This window comes from Sapajus apella, unplaced genomic scaffold (assembly GCF_009761245.1).
Source record: "Sapajus apella isolate SASKATOON/1434 unplaced genomic scaffold, GSC_monkey_1.0 scaffold56, whole genome shotgun sequence".
Classification (NCBI taxonomy): Eukaryota; Metazoa; Chordata; class Mammalia; order Primates; family Cebidae; genus Sapajus; species Sapajus apella.
Window position 1 is genome coordinate 195522 of NW_022436996.1, and position 18275 is coordinate 213796.

General features: G+C 40.9%; 1 protein-coding gene across 3 annotated transcripts in view; it reads left to right on the forward strand.

Annotated features, from left to right (window-relative positions):
- Positions 1-18275, forward strand: part of VIPR2 (vasoactive intestinal peptide receptor 2) — a 100106-nt gene that overhangs the window by 68533 nt on the left and 13298 nt on the right. For all 3 annotated transcript variants that reach the window (XM_032244855.1, XM_032244856.1, XM_032244857.1), the window contains 2 exons: positions 1226-1323; positions 17087-17228. In XM_032244855.1, coding sequence (XP_032100746.1) covers positions 1226-1323; positions 17087-17228 — 240 coding nt within the window. The remainder of the gene's footprint in view (positions 1-1225; positions 1324-17086; positions 17229-18275) is intronic.

Below are 18275 nucleotides of genomic sequence, written 5' to 3' on the forward strand. Positions count from 1 at the left end.
GCCCCTCAGACCCCGTCAGAACCCCTCAGAGCCCCCAGGACCACCACACCCTGCCAGGCCCCTGAGATCCCGCCAGGACCCCCAGACCCGTGCCCGAGGCTGGCGCTGCTCTCTCACCTCCCGGCCGCTGTGGCTGCGGCTTCCCGGGGCTCGGGCTGAAACCTTCGGGGCGTCCTCACCCAGTTTTCCTCCCCTCCCCCCATCTCCATCAAAAAGGCCCATGGCCCGCCATCCAGTCACTGTTGGGATCTGACCAGTTGTCCCGGCTTCACACCCGCCCCTGCAGGGCCCTCAGGTCTGGGCTCTAGAGGCTCCAGGCTTCCCTCCCCCCCCCCCGCCCCCCTTAAATTTTATATTGTAAAGCAACGGTGAGGTTCCATTTTATCTATACAGATTTAGGACCTCTTGGCAAAAACAAAATTCATCTTATAGGCACACATGGATTGTTTACCTCTTTATTTTATAGGAATTAGCTTTATCAAAGAAAATGCAGATCAGGAAGTGGCTTTTAGGAGTGGTGAGCGATGATGATGCCCTGCAGGTGTTGCTGGTTTTATCAGGACCGGCACTGGTTTTCCTTCTAGAGGACCCAGCTCTTTTTGTGTAGGATTCCCTGTTGTCAGTGATTCTGCCACTGTGATGATCATGAATCCCTCCTCTGCCTGATGATTCTGTGGAGATTAAAAGTATCAAGCCATGAAGCTTGCTAAACCAAGAAATGTTAAGGAAATAAAATTCCCAAGATACTGCAGCTTAGTAGCTGGCTGTGGCTTAGGCAACTCCCTCTGTCTGGAGCACCTCGCCCTGTGACTGGAGGTCATAGCGTTTAACATACTCACACTTGTGTGTCCACTTGAAGTATCAGAAGGCTGGATGTGCTGCCTCGGGGACAGACTGAGCTTTCTTTGTGAACTTAGCTCAGTGCTTCTTCCTTTGCTTTCCCTGATGGTGGTGAGTCATGTTCCCTCCAGACAGAGGTGCTTTACGGGAACCATCCAAAGTCATTCATGATGAAATACAAGAAAAAAGAGGATGTTCTGAGTGGTAGGTGTCATTTGTTGGTTCAAGATGGAGGTGGAATTATAAAGTGAGACTGTCTCATGCCTTCCAGGCAGGCAAGAGTCCTTCATGGCCAGAGCACAGGGCTGGATGTTGGAACCATTCCCATTGTCTGGTGCTGCTGCTGGTCACCATCAGCTTACAGATCCATTTTCTTTCTTTGTAGATCACGTTTTATATTCTGGTGAAGGCCATTTACACGCTGGGCTACAGTGTCTCTCTGATGTCCCTTGCAACAGGAAGCATAATTCTGTGCCTCTTCAGGTAAGGAGTAGAAATTAGTCTGCAAAGAATACAAGACAAGAAAACTTTCCATTTAGGCCTTCTAGGCGCTGCCCAGCCTAGAGCCCTCTGTGTGCTAAGCCAATAAAACTCCCTTGAAGAATGCTGGCATGAAATATGATGTTAACATTTACATTTTTATTCAGATGCTCTGTATTTGTCATGTAAAGAGATAATATTGACCTTGGATAAGAGTTCAACTCAACTATCATTTATTAAATACTTAGCCATTATGTAAATGCATGGAAAATAGAGAAGAAATATGATCTCGCCCTTGCCATCCAGAAGCTCCTGTGTTTTGGCTGCAGGTGCTCTATTAGCAAGATGCTGCATTGTGTTTAAGAGCATGAAGGTGGAGTCAGACTGTCTGGGCTCAAATCCTGGGAAGTCTCTTAGCAGCTGTGTGACCTTGGGCAAAGTACTTAACCTGTCTGTGCTTCTGTTATGTGTGGAGACTAAGAAGCCCCCTTCAGAGGGCTGTTGTGAGGACTTAACATGTTGGCAGATGTGAAATGCTTAGCGTGACCTGTGGGGTGGTGATGACAGCTTATTAAATGCTGTCCACTCTTCCCTGGAAGTGAGGTGAGACAGCCTCTGCCCACCTACATCTTTAGTGGGTCTCTTGGTAACTAATGATGACATTTTACAGATGATTTGACCAATCAAATCATTGTTTGAGTTAGGAGGTAGAGGTTTTGGTCCCAGAACAGCAGTTTCTCTATAGGAAGAGCTCATTGGTGTATTAGGATTAAATCTGTCTTCCGTATCATTAGCACTAAATAAAATGGTTGCTATTCAGCTTATTCTAATAGTGTATCAATCATTGCATATTTTATTTCTCTCTGCTAAAATGTAATCCAAAAGTTTGCCAGTATGTCAGATAAGATCAATGATATAACAAATGGAATATTTCTAGACCCTAACAACAGTCCATTAGGAGATCCATGCTTGGAAGTAAAATAAACAAGTTAGTTGTTGAGAATCCAGCTAAGAAACTCAGCAAATGTAATTGAGTTATGTTTTTTATTGTTCAGGCATCTCAACCATGGTTGGCAATTCTCAGAAAGAATAAGTCTACCTTTCACACAGGGTTGCACTTTGAAAAATGTGAGGAAGGCCTATCATATTCTAGTTATTTCAAAAAGCTGGTACAATATTAATATTTGTTCTATTATACTCTATATTTTATTATACATGTTTAAATTTTCAAGTTGCTAAAGAGAAGAAAGAGAGGAAAAATTTAAGGAGGCAAGCTGACCCAAGGTAATTAAATCTGAAATGTTTATCTTATTTTCCTGTATTGAACAATCCCTATTTTTTACACACATCAGTTTCCTTCACGTATGTACAGTGTGACATATTTATTAGGCAACCCAAGAGCACCAGGAATTATCCCACCTATGAACACTGATCCTTTAGGGCACAGAGCACCCTCCGCCATCTGTGGGCATGATTAGTCACCTGCCTGTGGTACTTCTGAGCTGAAAAAGTGTACGTCTGCATCAGGTGTCATTCTGCTGGTGGCTGAGTGTGTGATGTTTGCCAGAAAAAGCATCCAGAGCTGGTGTGCTGTTGTAGGACTGGGGCTCATCCCACATCCTTCCGTCAGAAGCAGGGTCCAGTGTCACTTCCTGAGAGCTGTGTGAGTGTGTCGATTCTAAAGTCCATATTATAAAAATAATGTGCTCCATTGTCTCAGTAATTATACCCAGGAAGCAGAATGCTTTGTGGGCATTGAACATTTCTTCTCCAAAATAGCCCCATAAGCCAAGAAAGCCTTCAGTAGCCATGTTCTTACTTTACACACAGGGAAATGGAGCTACTTATTTCTTAGAGAAAGTCCCACAATGCGATGATGACTCTCACAACAAATATAAGACCAGCTTTGTGTCGGAGTCGTCCTGTGACAGCTGCCCCTGTGACCCAGGGGCCAACAGAGACAGCTCCAGTTCGTGCCAGTCCAGCAGGGACCACAACACCATTGCTCCTCAAACAACATGGGTTTGAACTGCATGTTATACTTCTCTGAGAATTTTTTTCATTATGGTCAGCCCTCTGTGTCGAGGGATTCAACCACAGATCAGAAACACGGCCTATTCTCAGGATGAGGAGCCTGCAGATACAGAGGCCAGCTTCATGTATCCGCGGGTCCTGAAAGGCCAACTATGGGACTTGGACATTCATGGATTTTGGCATGGGGTAAGGAGGGCAAGGTCGGGGAGGGGGATTAGACCCAATCCCCTATGGACACCAAGGGACAACTGTAACTGCTCACAAGCACCATGGCAAGTATTTTACAGATGTTAACGTCACCGGGTAAGTACTGCCACTGACCCAGTTTCACCAGGCGGAGAGTGCAGCCCCAGGAAGATTGCTGGACATTTCAGGGTTGCTGAGCTGGTACCTGCAGAGCCCAGATTCTCTCATCAATGCAGCTTGTACCTCCATCACTGTCAGATGAACGTGGCCTCCAAAATCCTTTCCCACCAGTGCTGATGAGCAGACTCCAGACCCCCTTTCCAGAAGCCACATTTTCCGCTACTTCCATTGCCCATTGGCAGAACCATACGTGGAAGTGAAAATTTAAAATGAGCAGTGAGTAATGAAGAATATCATCAAGAAACCCAGCAAACATGTTTGGATGGCTTGCTACCTGGACCAAAAGCGTGCTTATGTCTGAGCAATGGCTATAAGTGCCAACCTCACTCCACAGAAAGACATGGGGTGGGAGAGAGAGGGGAGGAGAAAAAGAAGAGAGGGAAAAAGGTGATAGGGAGAGATGAATGCAGCCAATGTGAGAATCAGTGGGAAGCGAAATGGCACCAGTAGGGGACATCTGCCTTCTGAGGAGGGGAATTGAGGAGAAGCCAGAGGAAGTGGCGCTGGTTCATGCATCTGGCGCAGTGGCCGCACCGTGCCCACGCAGCTTCAGAATTGCTCCCAAGACACCAAGAAAATTCAGAGTGTATTTATAATTCTTCACTTACTAAGGCTCGGTGGCAGTTACATATATTAAACATTTGCTAATGCAGTACACATTCAGAAAGCATGTTTACCAAGTGAACACAGCACCAGATCCAGATGCAGGACACGACTGTCACCAGACACGCTGCAACCACGCTGCATCCACCCCGCTTCCCTCCTGAGAAGCAGTCGTTATTCGGAGTTCTTGCACCAGAGACAACTTTTCTGTCCTTTCGAAAATGTTATTTCGTAATCCTACAAAAGGGACTCCTGATCTCTGGGTTCTTTCACTCAATGTTTTGCAAGGAGGCTCATCCATGTTGTTGCATGTTGCTGCCATGTTTTATTTTCTTGCTGTATAGTATTCCACTCAAAAAAAAAATACAATTTATTTATCCAATCAACTGTTTATGGACATATGGGTTACTCAGCTGGAGGCATAACAAATAATGCTGCTGTTATACTCTTAGTCATCATCTCATGCACATATGCACATGTTACTTCAGGTATGTGTGTTTATGTGTATACACATTTATATTTACATTTATGTTTATCTTGTATTTACTGGTCATAGGCTATATGTAGACATAGTCTTTCTGGACACTGCCAGTATATACACTAATACCCTGATGGGATCATGATACAACATAGACATGTATCAAAGCACCAAAGTGTACCCCACAAATATATACAATTACCAAGTGTCCATTAAAAATAAATACATTTATTGAAAATAAATGAAGGCCGCCAAGTGATTTCCAAAGTGGTTACCAGTGTCCACACCCACCAGCAGGGCATGAGGCTTCCATTTGCACTGCATCCTTGCCTCCATTCGGTATTGTCCGTTTTTAAGCCTCCAGCCATTCTTGTGGGTCTATCATAACATAGAATGATGTTTTAATTTACACTTCCCTGATTTCCCTGGTGGAAAATGAGTTCGTATGTTTCAAAATCTTGCTTTTTTTATAGCGCCATTTCAAAATGAGTTTGCTCATTTTTTTATTTGATCTCTCTCTCTATTTAAATCAATATTTAGGAGTCTTAGAGTCTTCCATTAGGTATGAGTATTACGGATTTTGTCTCCAGCTCTGTGATTGGGTTTAAGCCTCTTCGTGGTCTTTGGATAAACAGAAGCTCTTAGCTTTCATGGAGCTCATTTGCCATTTGTTTCTTTATGCCATTGTTTCTTGAGTCCTCTTAAGAAATCTTTTCCATATTCTTTTTTATCATCTAGAGATTTTATTATTTTAACTTTTCATGTTTCTGGCCATAATCTACCTGTGATTTATTGCTGCTATGGTGTGAAGTGGGGTGAAGTTTCGTGAGGTTTCAGCATAACATCCAGTTGTCAAGCAGGTATGAGAAGGAGCTTCTGTGGCCTGCATTGCTTCTCTGTCACAGAGCAGGCAGTGGCATGTGTGGGGACCTAGAGTCTCAGTTCTGCTCTTTTGGCCTTCTGTCTGTCACTGCACTGTTTCTGTTTATTATAATTACCCTGCCTTTAATAAGTCTTTATTCCTAGGAGTCCCAAGTGCATCAACTTTTTTTTTTTTTTTTTAATTAGGAAGAGCTTGGCCATTTGTACTTACATGTGAATTTTTTAAATTAACTTTTAAAAATGAACTTTTAATATCAATTGCCATTTTTTAAAAATCAGGCTGGATGGAGTGGCTCACACCTGTGATCCCGGCACTTTGGGAGGCCAAGGCAGGATGATTGCTTGTGCTCAGGAGTTTGAGACAAGCCTAGGCAACATAGGAAGACCCCATCTCTATGGTATCTGCAACAAAGTTTAAAATTAGCTGGGTGTGGTGGTGCATGCCTATAGTCTCTGCTACTTAGGGGCTAAGGGGTCGAGGCTGCAGTGAGCCATGATCATACCACTGCACTCCACCCTGGGCAACAGAGCACGACCCTTTCTCTCAAAAAAACAAAAATTATATTGCAATTTCATTTGGAATTGCATTGTATCTATAGATCAGCTTGGATAAACAGGACATCTTTCTAATTTTGAGTCATCCAAACTGTGATCATAGTAGATACTTCCATTTGTTTTGGTTTTCTTTAATTTCTCTCAGTGTTTTATGATTTTCTGAGTGGAAGTCTTATACATAATTTAATAGTCATTCCTAAGTATTTGTTTATGCTATTACAAATATTTTGTTAAATTCCATTTCTAATTGTTTCTTGAGATATTAGTATATTAATCTTGCTTCAAAGTTTAGGTACAGTGGCTCATGCCTATAATCCCAGTACTTTTGGAGGTCAAGGCGGGAGGATCACTTGAGCCCAGGAGTTTGAGACCAGCCTGGGCAACAGAGTGAGACCCTGTCTCAGAAAGAAAAAAAAATCTTGCTTCAGCCACCTCACTAAATTCATTTATGAATTCTTTAATTAATGCATAAATTCACTTGGATTTTTCTGTGTAATTCATGCTGTTTGTGAAGTACAATGTTGAATAGAAGTGGTGATAGCAGACATTTTCTTATTTCTGAACTCAGAGTGAAAGCTTTCCATACTTCACTATAAGCATGATGTTTGCTATAGATATTTTGAAGATACCTTTTGCCAGATTAAGAAAATTCCTCTCAATTCCCAGTTTTCTGAGAGTTTTTAGTCATAAATGGCTTTTGAATTTTATCATGATTTTTATGTACATACATATGGTTTTTTATCATTTGTTCATTTAATTTTAAATATTACATGGATAGATTTTTCTAATGTTAAATCTACCTCTCATTCTTAAATTAACCCTGTGTGGTTTTGATATATTTTGTTTTTAATACATAGCTGAACTCAGCTTGCTAATATTTTGTTGAGGATTTTTGCATCTACATTCATGAAATTGATCTATTGTTTTCCTTTCCCATGAGTCTGGTAAGGTTTGATGTTGGCCCATAAAGTGAAGAGGAAAGTGTTTCCTCTTTTCTATTTTTTGGAGTAGTTTGGGTTAGATAAGATGTTATATCTTCTTTAAATGTTTGGAAGAAACCAGAAAAGCCATCAGGGCAGAGAGTTTTCTTGTGAGAAGGTTTTCTTTTGGGGTCCAAAATTTCTAAAACAGATATAGAACTATTCAGACTCTCTGTTTCTTTGTATGTTAGTTCTGCTAAGATGTACTTTTCAAGGAATCTGTCTATTTCATCAATGTTTTCAATGTTCTGTTACGTTTTTAATGTATGTAAGATCTATACAGATCTCTGCTTCTTCAGTCCTGGTATTGTCAATTTGTGTTTTCTTTCTTTTTATCGTGATGAGTCGTATTGAATAAAGTGTTATCAGTTTTATCAGTGTTTTCCCAGAACCAACTTTCAATCCTCTGTAGTTTGTTGAGACATGCTTTATGATCCAGCATGCCACCTCTTTTGGTAAAAGTTTCATTTTCTTTTCAAAATAACTTAAATTCTGCAGTTCTTGATATGCTACATATGTCATTCACATCGTTTTTCAATGTTATTTAATTATTCCATATCTTTACTGATCATTTTAACTGCCTTTTCTACCAGAACTGAAAGACATGTATTTTTCTACCAGAACTGAAAGACATTTATTAAAATCTCCAACTATAATTGTGGGCTTGTCTATTTGTCCCTTTAATTCTTTCACTGTTTGCCATCTATATTTTAAAGTGTCATTAGGAGTATATCAGTTTAAAATGCCCATGTGTAGCAATGTCCCTGACCTTAAACATCTGCTTTGTCTGATATTTAAAATAGTTACATTAGCTTTATTTTGCGTTTGCAAGGTATCTTGTTTTCTATGCTTTTATTTTCTACTTCCCTGTGTTTTATTCTAAATGTAGGTATTTTATAAGCTCCATTTAACTGGAATTTGCTTTTTGTCTCCAATCTTTATTTTCAAATGCAGCGTTTTTGTACTCACGTACAGTCTACTTTAACTCTGAATTCTAATCTACCTTTCATTTCCTTGCTTTCTAATAGTCTCAACTGTTCTTTGTCATTTTTGCATATATTCTTATTTCTTTTGAATTGATCAAGTATTTGTATTATTCCAGTTTTCTCCTCTTTGGGTTGTTAGTTATACATTGTTATTATTCTTCTAGTTGTCACCCCAGATTCACAACAGGCACTCTTTTCCCATGAGCTAACCTCCAGTTACTACCTTTCACCACTTTCCAGTCAATTCAAGAATTTTACAACATTTTAACTCCGTTTACCTCTCATGTGTTTTGTGTTTTTGTCATGTATTTTAATTCCATATATATCTTAAATCCCACAAGACATAACTACTGCTGTTGTTGTGTTAAAAGTCATATTTACTTAGCGCTCCCCCGGCATTTCTTTCTGGTGCTCTTCGTTCTCCTGCATTTCATGTTTCCATCTGGGATCATTTTCCTGCTACAGGAAGCTTTCCCTGTGGTGTTTCTCAGCACGGTTCCACCAGCAGTGAATTCTTATGAGTTTTGGTTACTAGAAATCATTTTAATTTTGCCTTCATTTTTGGGACATTTTGGGGAGTATTAATTTCAGGGTTTTTTAAGTTTTTAATTTTCTATTTGATTGTCTTAATTGTATTATCTAATAAAATTCTTCATCTTTTTATCTGTTTTCTTAAATATATTAATTTTATAGTCTATGTCTTAAAACACTAGCATCTGAAACTATTGCCTAGTTTTTGTTTTCTTTTTTTTCTTTTTTCTTTTCCTTTTTTTTTTGAGACAGTCTGGTTTTGTCGCCCGGGCTGGAATGCAGTGGCGTGATCTCTGCTCACTGCAACCTCTGCCTCCCAGGTTTAAGCAATCCTCCTACCTCAGCCTCCCAAGTAGCTGGAATTACAAGCCTGTACCACCATGCCCAGCTAGTTTTTGTATTTTTAGTGGAGACAGTGTTTCACCACATTGGCCAGGCTGGTCTCAAACCCCTGACCTCAAGTGATCCATCTGCCTCGGCCACCCAAAGTGCTGGGATTATAGGCATGAGCCACTGTGCCTGGCCAGTGTTTTTTCTTTTTAACTTGGCTTTTGATTACTTAGTCCTGTTTCTGGAATACCTAATAATTGTTATTGAATTTACAAATACTTAAATTGCAGAGGCTTCAGGTGATATCTTACTACAGAGGATTTGAATTTTTCACAATAAGAAGAGAAGACCAGTCTGGGCAGTCGGGGCCAAGTGGGTTTGGGGCTGGTTTGGGAACTGCGAAAGGCAGCTTTTTAGGGCCACCCTGGTGCTTTCCTGAGGGATTCTCCTTCACGGCCACAAGTGGAGGTCCTTTTTAGTGTGTGTTCCAATTAAGTCTTCTCTGAAGAGAGTTATAAACAAAATGCTCTGAATACTTTTTAGAAAAGCAAGATGTCACATAAAGTTAAGCCCCAAGAAAGGTTCATGTTGACATTTCATGAAGGTCTTGCTGGAAGAAGAGAATTCCAAGAGAGAAAGTTTTATGGGAGTGTGTGCTTGGAAATAGGCATGCTCAGAATAGGAATGCTCAGATGACCCACAGAGGTCAGCACACAGTTAGGTGCAGGAACAGGGTGGCATCTTGATAGAAAAAAATAAAAATAAGGCTCAGGAAACTGAAGGCTAAGAATGAGGAACCTTTTGAGTGGGAAAGAAGGGTCCTCCATGCCTCGAACAAGTGGACCCAGCAGAGCTTTGCGGAAGGAACTGGAGAAAAGCCCCTGGAGCTGTGCAGGGTACTGGGGAGGGCTAAGCTGGAGTGCACGCTGGCTATGGAGGAGTTCAACAGGTGCCAGGGCAAGGGAAAGCGGAAAAAGCTGTCAAGATCAGCAGTGTCTAGCTGACACGTGAGTAAAGCCACTACCATAATTGTAAGAGTTCTAGTATCCTCATTTTAACATTTTATTTTAAAAATAAAAAGAAACCAATGAAATTAATTTTAATAATACATTGTATTAAAGTTGTTAAATCCAAAATATTACTTCAACATGTAATCAATATAAAAGAATGTTAATGAGCTATTTACAGTCTTATGTTCAGAGTAAGTCTTCAAAATCCACTTTGTAGTTCACACAGCATAGTTCAATTTTGTCACTGATTTGTATTGGAAATACTTGATCTGCCTTTACAGTTTTTAAAATTTACAGTTGAAAAAGTTGTTCAAACATACCTAGCTGTCCAAACATACGTAAGTTCTCCAGCAAGTCACTCGGGTACCAGGAGTCATTTCCCTTTACTATTCATATGCACATTAACAAAACTAGGTCACCATTTTTAGAGAAGTTGATGTAACTTTGAAGCAAAAGCACCTTTGTTTGCAAATTATGTTTTCTCAAGTTAAATAAGCTTACCCTTGTAGCAGAGTAACTAATGTCAAATTCAAAGGAGCAACACATAAACTGGCAAACAACTCTAAATTCATTGATATGAAAAAGTGTTCCTCAAATTTATATGATAGTTTTCTGCCAGTTTACTTAGTTCTCTTTATTGCAATGAAAATATTCTGCATATTTAGTCATGTTAGAAAAACATGAAATCATTAGTTATGATTTATATTATGGAAAGTATTTATTTCCACATAATTTTTCATACCTAGCTATGTCACAAATGAGCTTTCGTATCTTCAAGGTTCAAAGTCAACAGGATAGCAGTGAGAAACCCTAAATCATATTGTCATTTTGCCTTTGATTATTGAATATTTGGAAAGCACTTATTGTTTGAGGAAAATCTTGACTTGGAGTTACCAATGGAGTGAACATTGTAAAATTCTTCCATGACTCACCCAAGCATAGGCAAAGAACACAAGATCATTAAGTTCATCATCTTCTTTCTTTCTTCTTACTGTTGTGTAAACTCTCTGCAATTCAAAGCATTTGCACATAAATATTGAAAGATTTTAACAACTACATTCTTGGTGATTTTTCTAGTCTGCTTCATAAAATGGAACACAGATACTTTCAATAATATTATACAGTGGAATGAAGCAATAATGGAAATATCTGTCCCTTATTTTAAATTCTAAATGAATTGCAATAAATTCAGATTTTTGACCTACCATAGCTGGAGCAGTGTCTGTCATAATAGAAACTAAGTTTTGTATATGTAATTGAATTATTTGACAAATGGAAAGTATGAAAAACACTTACCCTATTAATTTCTAATTTTTAGGCCATCAATTGACATTTATTTATAAATTTGGAATTCCTCTGAAATTAAAGTATTCAAAGTATTAATTGTCCAGTGAGTTTCTCTTAACCACACAACTCATCAAAATCAAAGAAAACTACTTGCAACTTTTCAAGTTTTAAGCTAGAGGATCCTTTATAATTTTTTTTTTTGAGACAAATTTTCACTCTTGTTGCCAGGCTGGAATGCAATGGTGCAATCTCAGCTCACTGCAACCTCTGCCTCCTGGGTTCAAGCGATTCTCCTGCCTCAGCCTCCCGAGTAGCCAGGATTACAGGCACCCGCCACCATACCCAGCTAATTTTTGTATTTTAAGTAGAGACAAGATTTCCCCATGTTGGTCAGGCTGGTCTTGAACTCCTGACCATAGGTGATCCACCTGCCTTAGCCTCCCAAAGTGCTGGGATTACAGGTGTGAGCCATCATGTCCGACCCATGATCTTTAATAATGTTAGAAAGGACTTGTACTCTGTGAGCAATACTTTAGCTTAATTGGAATTTTTCACTTTTTGTAAAATATCTTTCTTAGTCTGTTCTTTATATTTCTCTAACAATGTTTACATAAATGAGATAAAAATTTCTTTTAACATCTTTTTGGATAAAAATTATTTTTTATGCAAAAATCCAAATTGTTTTACAGCTGGCCATAATCATTTAAAAATTTGAAGGGGAGGGTAGATTTTCAAAATTTATGGTAAAATACCCATAACATAAAGTTTACCATTTGAGCCATCTTAAGGTATACAATTCCTTGGCATTAGGCACCTTCATAGTGTTGCATAACTATCACCATTGTCTCGTTCCCAAACTTCCTATCATCTCAAAAGGAAGCCCTTTGCACATTGGGCAGTCACTCCCGTTCCCCCCAGCTCCTGGAAACCAGAATCTGCCTTCTCTTTCTATGGAATTGCCGCCTCTGGATGCATCATACAGTATGTGGCCTTTTGTGACTGGTGTCTTTACTTAGCATAATGTTTTCAAGTTCCAGCCACATCAATACTCCATGCCTCTTTATGGTTGAATAATATTAGTTGTATGGATATGCCACATTTTGTTTTTCCATTTATCTGCTCATGGACATTTAAACTGTTTCACCATTTGCCTATTGTGAATAGAGCTGCCGTGAAATTCATGTACACATTTTGTTTGAATACATGTTTCCAACTCTTTGGGGCATATACCTACAAGGGGAATTCTGAAACATATTATAATTCTGTGTTGAAAAACCACCAAACTACTTTCCACGATAACTATAACATTTTACATTTCCACTGGCAATATATGAAGGTTTCAGTTTCTTCACATCCCATCCAATACTTTTTATTTTCTCTTTTTTTAATTTATTATTATCATTATTCCTATTGCCCTCTTAGTGGGTATGCAATGATGCACTGTGGTTTCGTGTTTATTGACCATTTGTATAGCTTCTTTGGAGAAATCTATAGTCGAGTTTTTGCCCATTTTCTAATTGGGTTTTGTGGTTGAATTTTAAGAGTTCTTTATATATTTCCTTATCAGATATATAATTTACAGACATTCTCCCATTCTGTAGGTTTTCTTTGAACTCTCTTAGTAATGTCCTTTAATGCATAAACGTTTTTAATGTTGATGAAGTCCACTTTATCTGTTGTTTTCTTCCTATGCTTTTGATATCATACATAAGAGCATAAGAAATCCAACAGAGCCTAATAAACTTGTGGTTGACACCTCAGGTACACAAGAAATCCAAAGGTTATGAAGATTTGCTCCTATGTTTTTTCAAAGGAGTTTTACAGTTTTAGCTCTTACGTTTAGGTCATTGATTCATTCTGAGTAATTTTTAATGTGCTGTGAGGTAGGGGTCCAGCTGTATTCTTTTACATATGGACATCTGCTTGTTACAGCACCATTCGTTAAAAAGACTATTCTTTCCCTATTGAATGTCCTTGGTACCCTTGTCAAAAACCAAATAGCCGTAGATGTGTAGGTTTATTTCTGGACTCTCAGTTCTGTACCATTGATCAATACGCAGTGCCACACTATTTGGTAGTCTGTAGTAAGTTTAGAAGTTGAGACGGTTCGTTCTTCAGCTTTGTTCTTCTAAGATTGCTTTGGCTGTTCAGGATTCCTCGTAATTCTGCAGGACTTGAGAATTTTGGCACACCCGCACGCATGTGCTGGTGCACTTGACGGAGCTCCACAAGCCTCTTAGGCTCTTGGGCTCTCTTCATTTTCTTTCATTCTTTGTTTTCTTTCTGCTCCTCAAACTGGATCATTTCATTTTACCTCTCTGCAAGTTCACAGATAATTTCTTTTGCCTGCTCAAATCTAGGCCAGTGAAGTGACTCACGCCTGTAATCGCAGCACTTTGGGAGGCCAAGGCAGGCAGATCACTTAAGGTCAGAAGTTTGAGACCAACATGGTGAAATCCCATCTCTAATAAAAATACAAAAATTAGCTAGTCGTGGTGACAGGCACCTGTAATTCCAGCTACTCGAGAAGCTGAGGCAGGAGTATTGCTTGAATCTGGGAGGCGGAGGTTGCAGTGAGCCGAGATCACGCCATTGCACTCAAGCCTGGGTGACAGAGCAAGACTTCATCTCAAAAAAAAAAAAGAAAGAAAGAAAGAAATCTGCTTTGACATTCTCTAGTGAATTTTTTAGTTCAATTGTGCGTTTCAGCTCCAAAATTTCTATTTGGTTAGTTTTTGTAATTTCTGTCTCTTTATTGATATTGTCTATGTGTTGAGACATTATTCTCCTGGTTTCCTTTTTTTCCATGGTGTTTTGCTTTTCGATTTTTGTTTTCTCTTTAAGCATGTTTAAGATAGTTTATTTAAAGTTGTTGCCTGTGACTTTAAGGCAGAAACTTAAGGTAAATATATTTCATGTGATGCCTCAGGGACAATTTTTGTTGATTCACTTTCTTTCTCCTGTAAATGGGCCATGTTTTCTTATTTCTTTTTGTGCTTTACATTTTCTTGTTGAAACTAGGCATTTTGAATATTCTGATGTGATGACTCTGCAATCACATTCTCCCCGCTCTAGGATTTGTTGCTTCTTGCTGCAGGTTGTAGTTGCTTATTTGGGGACTTTCTAAACTATTTTTGTAAAGACTCTTGGTCTTTGCTGGTCTCTGAAGCCTCTATACTTTTAGCTTCGTCATCAGCTGGTTGTTTGACAGAGATTTCCACAAACACCTGGAGCAAAAGAGATAAAAAAAAACTGAAAGGAAAAAAAAAGTACTCTCTCCAGGCCTTTGCAGGCTGGCTCTGTGTTGGAAGCACTCCTTCAGTGCTTAACCAGAGTGTTTCCAGCTCTGCCTTAGCCCTCGCTGCCTGCTTGTGCTGAGCCCAAAGAGCAGCCTGAGAGAAGAGCTTGTGGGATTCTCTGGTCCTTTCTGCCCTGAATGTGCGCCTGGATTCTAGGTTCCACATTTCACGTAAGGGTTTCTTGAAGCCCTTATTCTCCGGGATTCTTACCCCCAGCTTTTCCTCACGGGCTATCAGAGAGCCTGTTGTTTGCCTCAGCTGCCAAGTGTTTCCTGAGCTGGCTGCAGCTTATACATTCAGCTTCCAGCATGTCTGCAAAACCACTTCTCAGCCTGAGAAATCTGAGTCTTTTGCCCAGAACCCACAGAAAATTCAAAACAAACACAATTCCTTGGGTTTATGAAATTCCTCCAGGACCAGATACTCACAATAGGAACATGGGCTTCTGTCTTCAAAATGACCAGCATGTTGGGGCAGGCTGGGGCAAATGTGAGCTACATACAGCATGCTCTCTGCCTATTCAGGGCCTTTCTCCAGGTTAAGGGTTCACTGGGTTGCCATAAGCCTTTGAGTATCTTCCAGGGCTCTGGGCTCTGGTTGATTCCAGCAGTTTTTCCTGGGTTTTTTAGTGTTTCCTTAATGGTCCCTATGTCACCATTTTCACCGACCTCTTCGTTAGGATTTTAACCATTTTTTTAATTGTTGACAGGAAACTTCTTCTCGAATTCAATATGTATTTGCAAAAAACATTTCTTCAGCTCATCCAATTTATTATCTCAAAAAAAAAAATCTTAACAGAGCTTTTTCATTTTTCTCTTCCACAGCAAATTGTGGTTGCCATTCATGGTTAAATTTGCTTCATGCCCTCAATTCTTTTATTTCTCTGTGTTTCTCTGGTCATAGTATGAGTTTCTCATCTCTACCTCATTCTGCACCAGTAGTATGCCTTCATTTTTAATTTTAAAATTTGCCCACAGTTGTTTCTTAAACTAGAAAAATAAGTATTCTAATTAAAATAACAAGTGTTTCCATTTTATAACTAAGTATGATTTACGCAAGTATTACTATAATTCATGCTGCCTTCATAAGTATTCATGTTACAGTGTTCCATTCATGTAGAGATAAAAATCATTCAACTCAATCTGTCACTATCAGTTAGACCCGTGGCATACTGAGGTCAAGTGCTAGGCAGAGCACATGCACCCGTGACACACACACACAACGCAGCGCCATGCGTGACGTAGCAGCTACAGTGAGAGATGGTGCCCCCAAGACGAGAAAGTGACGTGTAATGGAAACAGAGCTTATACTGCTTCCATTTTAAAATTTAATTAAAAGTAAAGAAAATGTTAAACGCAGCCCTTACGTTCTGGGTTGAACTCACCACATTGCAGTCTCCATTGCTCTGTGTAGCTCATGGAAGCTGACTGGAGAGCACAGGCCAAGAGGCACGAAGAGTTGAGAGTCACTGTGGTGGGAGCAGGGGAGGCACCGGCCTGTGGTCTGACCCACGCCAAGCATCCGCCATGAGGGCCATCAGGGGTGATGTACAGAGCCCAGGCAAGGCCAGGAGGCCACGGTGTCAGTCCAGGTCCAGAGACGGGCTCTCAGGTGATCCCAGAAGGTTTGGTGTGGGGCCTGCCTTCCACAGCATTAGTGTGACTAGGAGAAAATCAGCTTTTTAGAAAAGGCAGCTTTTCTCACCTAACAAAGGAAGTTATGCATCAACTGGAGTAAGACCTTCGAGGGCCAGGTGTTAATCAGTTAGCTGAGGACAGGCTGATGCTGCCTCCTCGCTCAAGGTGGAAGAGTCAGAGCAAAAAGGAGACTCAGGGACAGAACAGGAGAAGCAGGAGAGAAGCAGTCCTCAGCCTGAGGGCCCGTGAAGCCCAAGCCCCTGAACGCCAGACGTACTGGCCACTCAGCCTCCACACCTGCGACACGGGCCCCTGCCCTGGCAGGCCCTGGACTGCGTGCCGCTTGGCTTATGCTTTTACCGTAAAATCCTTTTCTAGGAATCTAACCTAAGGAAATAGTACAAGATAAGGGAAAAGATGTATGTGCAAAAATATTTATCATTTATTATTTTACTTTTAAATTCTTCTTTAGAGACAGGGCCTTGCTCTGTGGCCTAGGGCGGAGTGCAGCGGCACCATCATAGCTCACTACAGCCTCAAATTCCTGGGCTCAAGTGATCTTCCTGCCTCAGCTCCCAAAGTTCTGAAATTAAAAATATCACAATGCAAAACAAGAAACTTAAAGATACAATGATAGAGGAATAAATAAATGATTCACTTCCATAAAAAGAAAACAACTTTAAGATTAAAACCACCTAGGTGATTATTAGGGTGTTTCCAAAATCAGTGTTGATTCTCTCTCCGTCCCTCCCACCCTTCCCCCCTTTCTCCCCGCTCCTCCACTTCAGGAAGCTGCACTGCACCAGGAACTACATCCACCTGAACCTGTTCCTGTCCTTCATCCTGAGAGCCATCTCAGTGCTGGTCAAGGACGACGTTCTCTACTCCAGCTCGGGCACATTGCACTGCCCCGACCAGCCATCCTCCTGGGTGAGGCTATCCCCACCACAGGGTCCCACCCTCTTGTCCCTTTGTCTCTGTTCCACCTTCTCACGATGACGATGTCTCAGTGCTGGCACAGGGTCTCTGTCAGGACACAGGGTCACAGCTGAGAAACAGAGAGATTGGCAGAGAGGCTGGGGCCAGAGCAGGCCCTGTCAGCAGCTGAGACATGGGGGTGGTGCTGAGGCAGGAAGTGTGGGGGGTCCCAGGCGCCATCAGGGCTGGGAAATGAAAGGGCCCTGAGCCCTGACCCCCGCAGCCCTTGCCTGAAGAAAACCACACCCTTCCTCACACACATCTGGGTTGGGAAATCTTGGCACAGATGAACACACACAACTCTGTTGCTTTCTATCTGAACCTCCTAGATTCTGAGCCGTAAATGCTTCCTTCCAGACTGCTGGAAGAACTCGCTCTGTGTCACAGGTAAATTCCGTGCAAACCCTGATTGTGAAGCCAGCTGCAGGTCTGTGAATATCTTGGGTCTAGCTCTTTGATATGAGGATAATCTTCATTATTACTTCCTATAAATGCAGTACAGGGTGTTTCACTCCACCCAGGCCCTTCTCCCTTGGCTGTATTTGTGGTGGCTCTTGGTGGTTATTTAGCACCTAATCGAGTCAGTTTAACACAGCAAGTGCTGTTGAGTGCCTCCTACGGGCAGGTCATTCTACCAAACACATCCCTGCTGGCCCAGAGCACGCCACATGCTCGGCATCTCTGAAGGATTCATACCCCTGGTACCTCACTCTCGATCTGAGACCCTCGCTACCAAGGTTCTGAAGGAGCCAGGAGTGCCGAACTGTCCTCCCGCATTCCACGCAGATAGGCCCGTAAGCTGGCACAGTTGCTCAGTCTGAACAGATTTGAATTAACTTAGTTTTAAGATAGTAAAGCCCTTTATAACTGCACAGACATCAGCTGTTTCGTAGGCTGTCGTCTTCATGCAGAAAATGTGGTTCCGGGGATAACCTGGTGCATTATGCATGTGAATCAGATCTGCCGTGATAACAAAATGAAAAACAAGATTTTTCACCT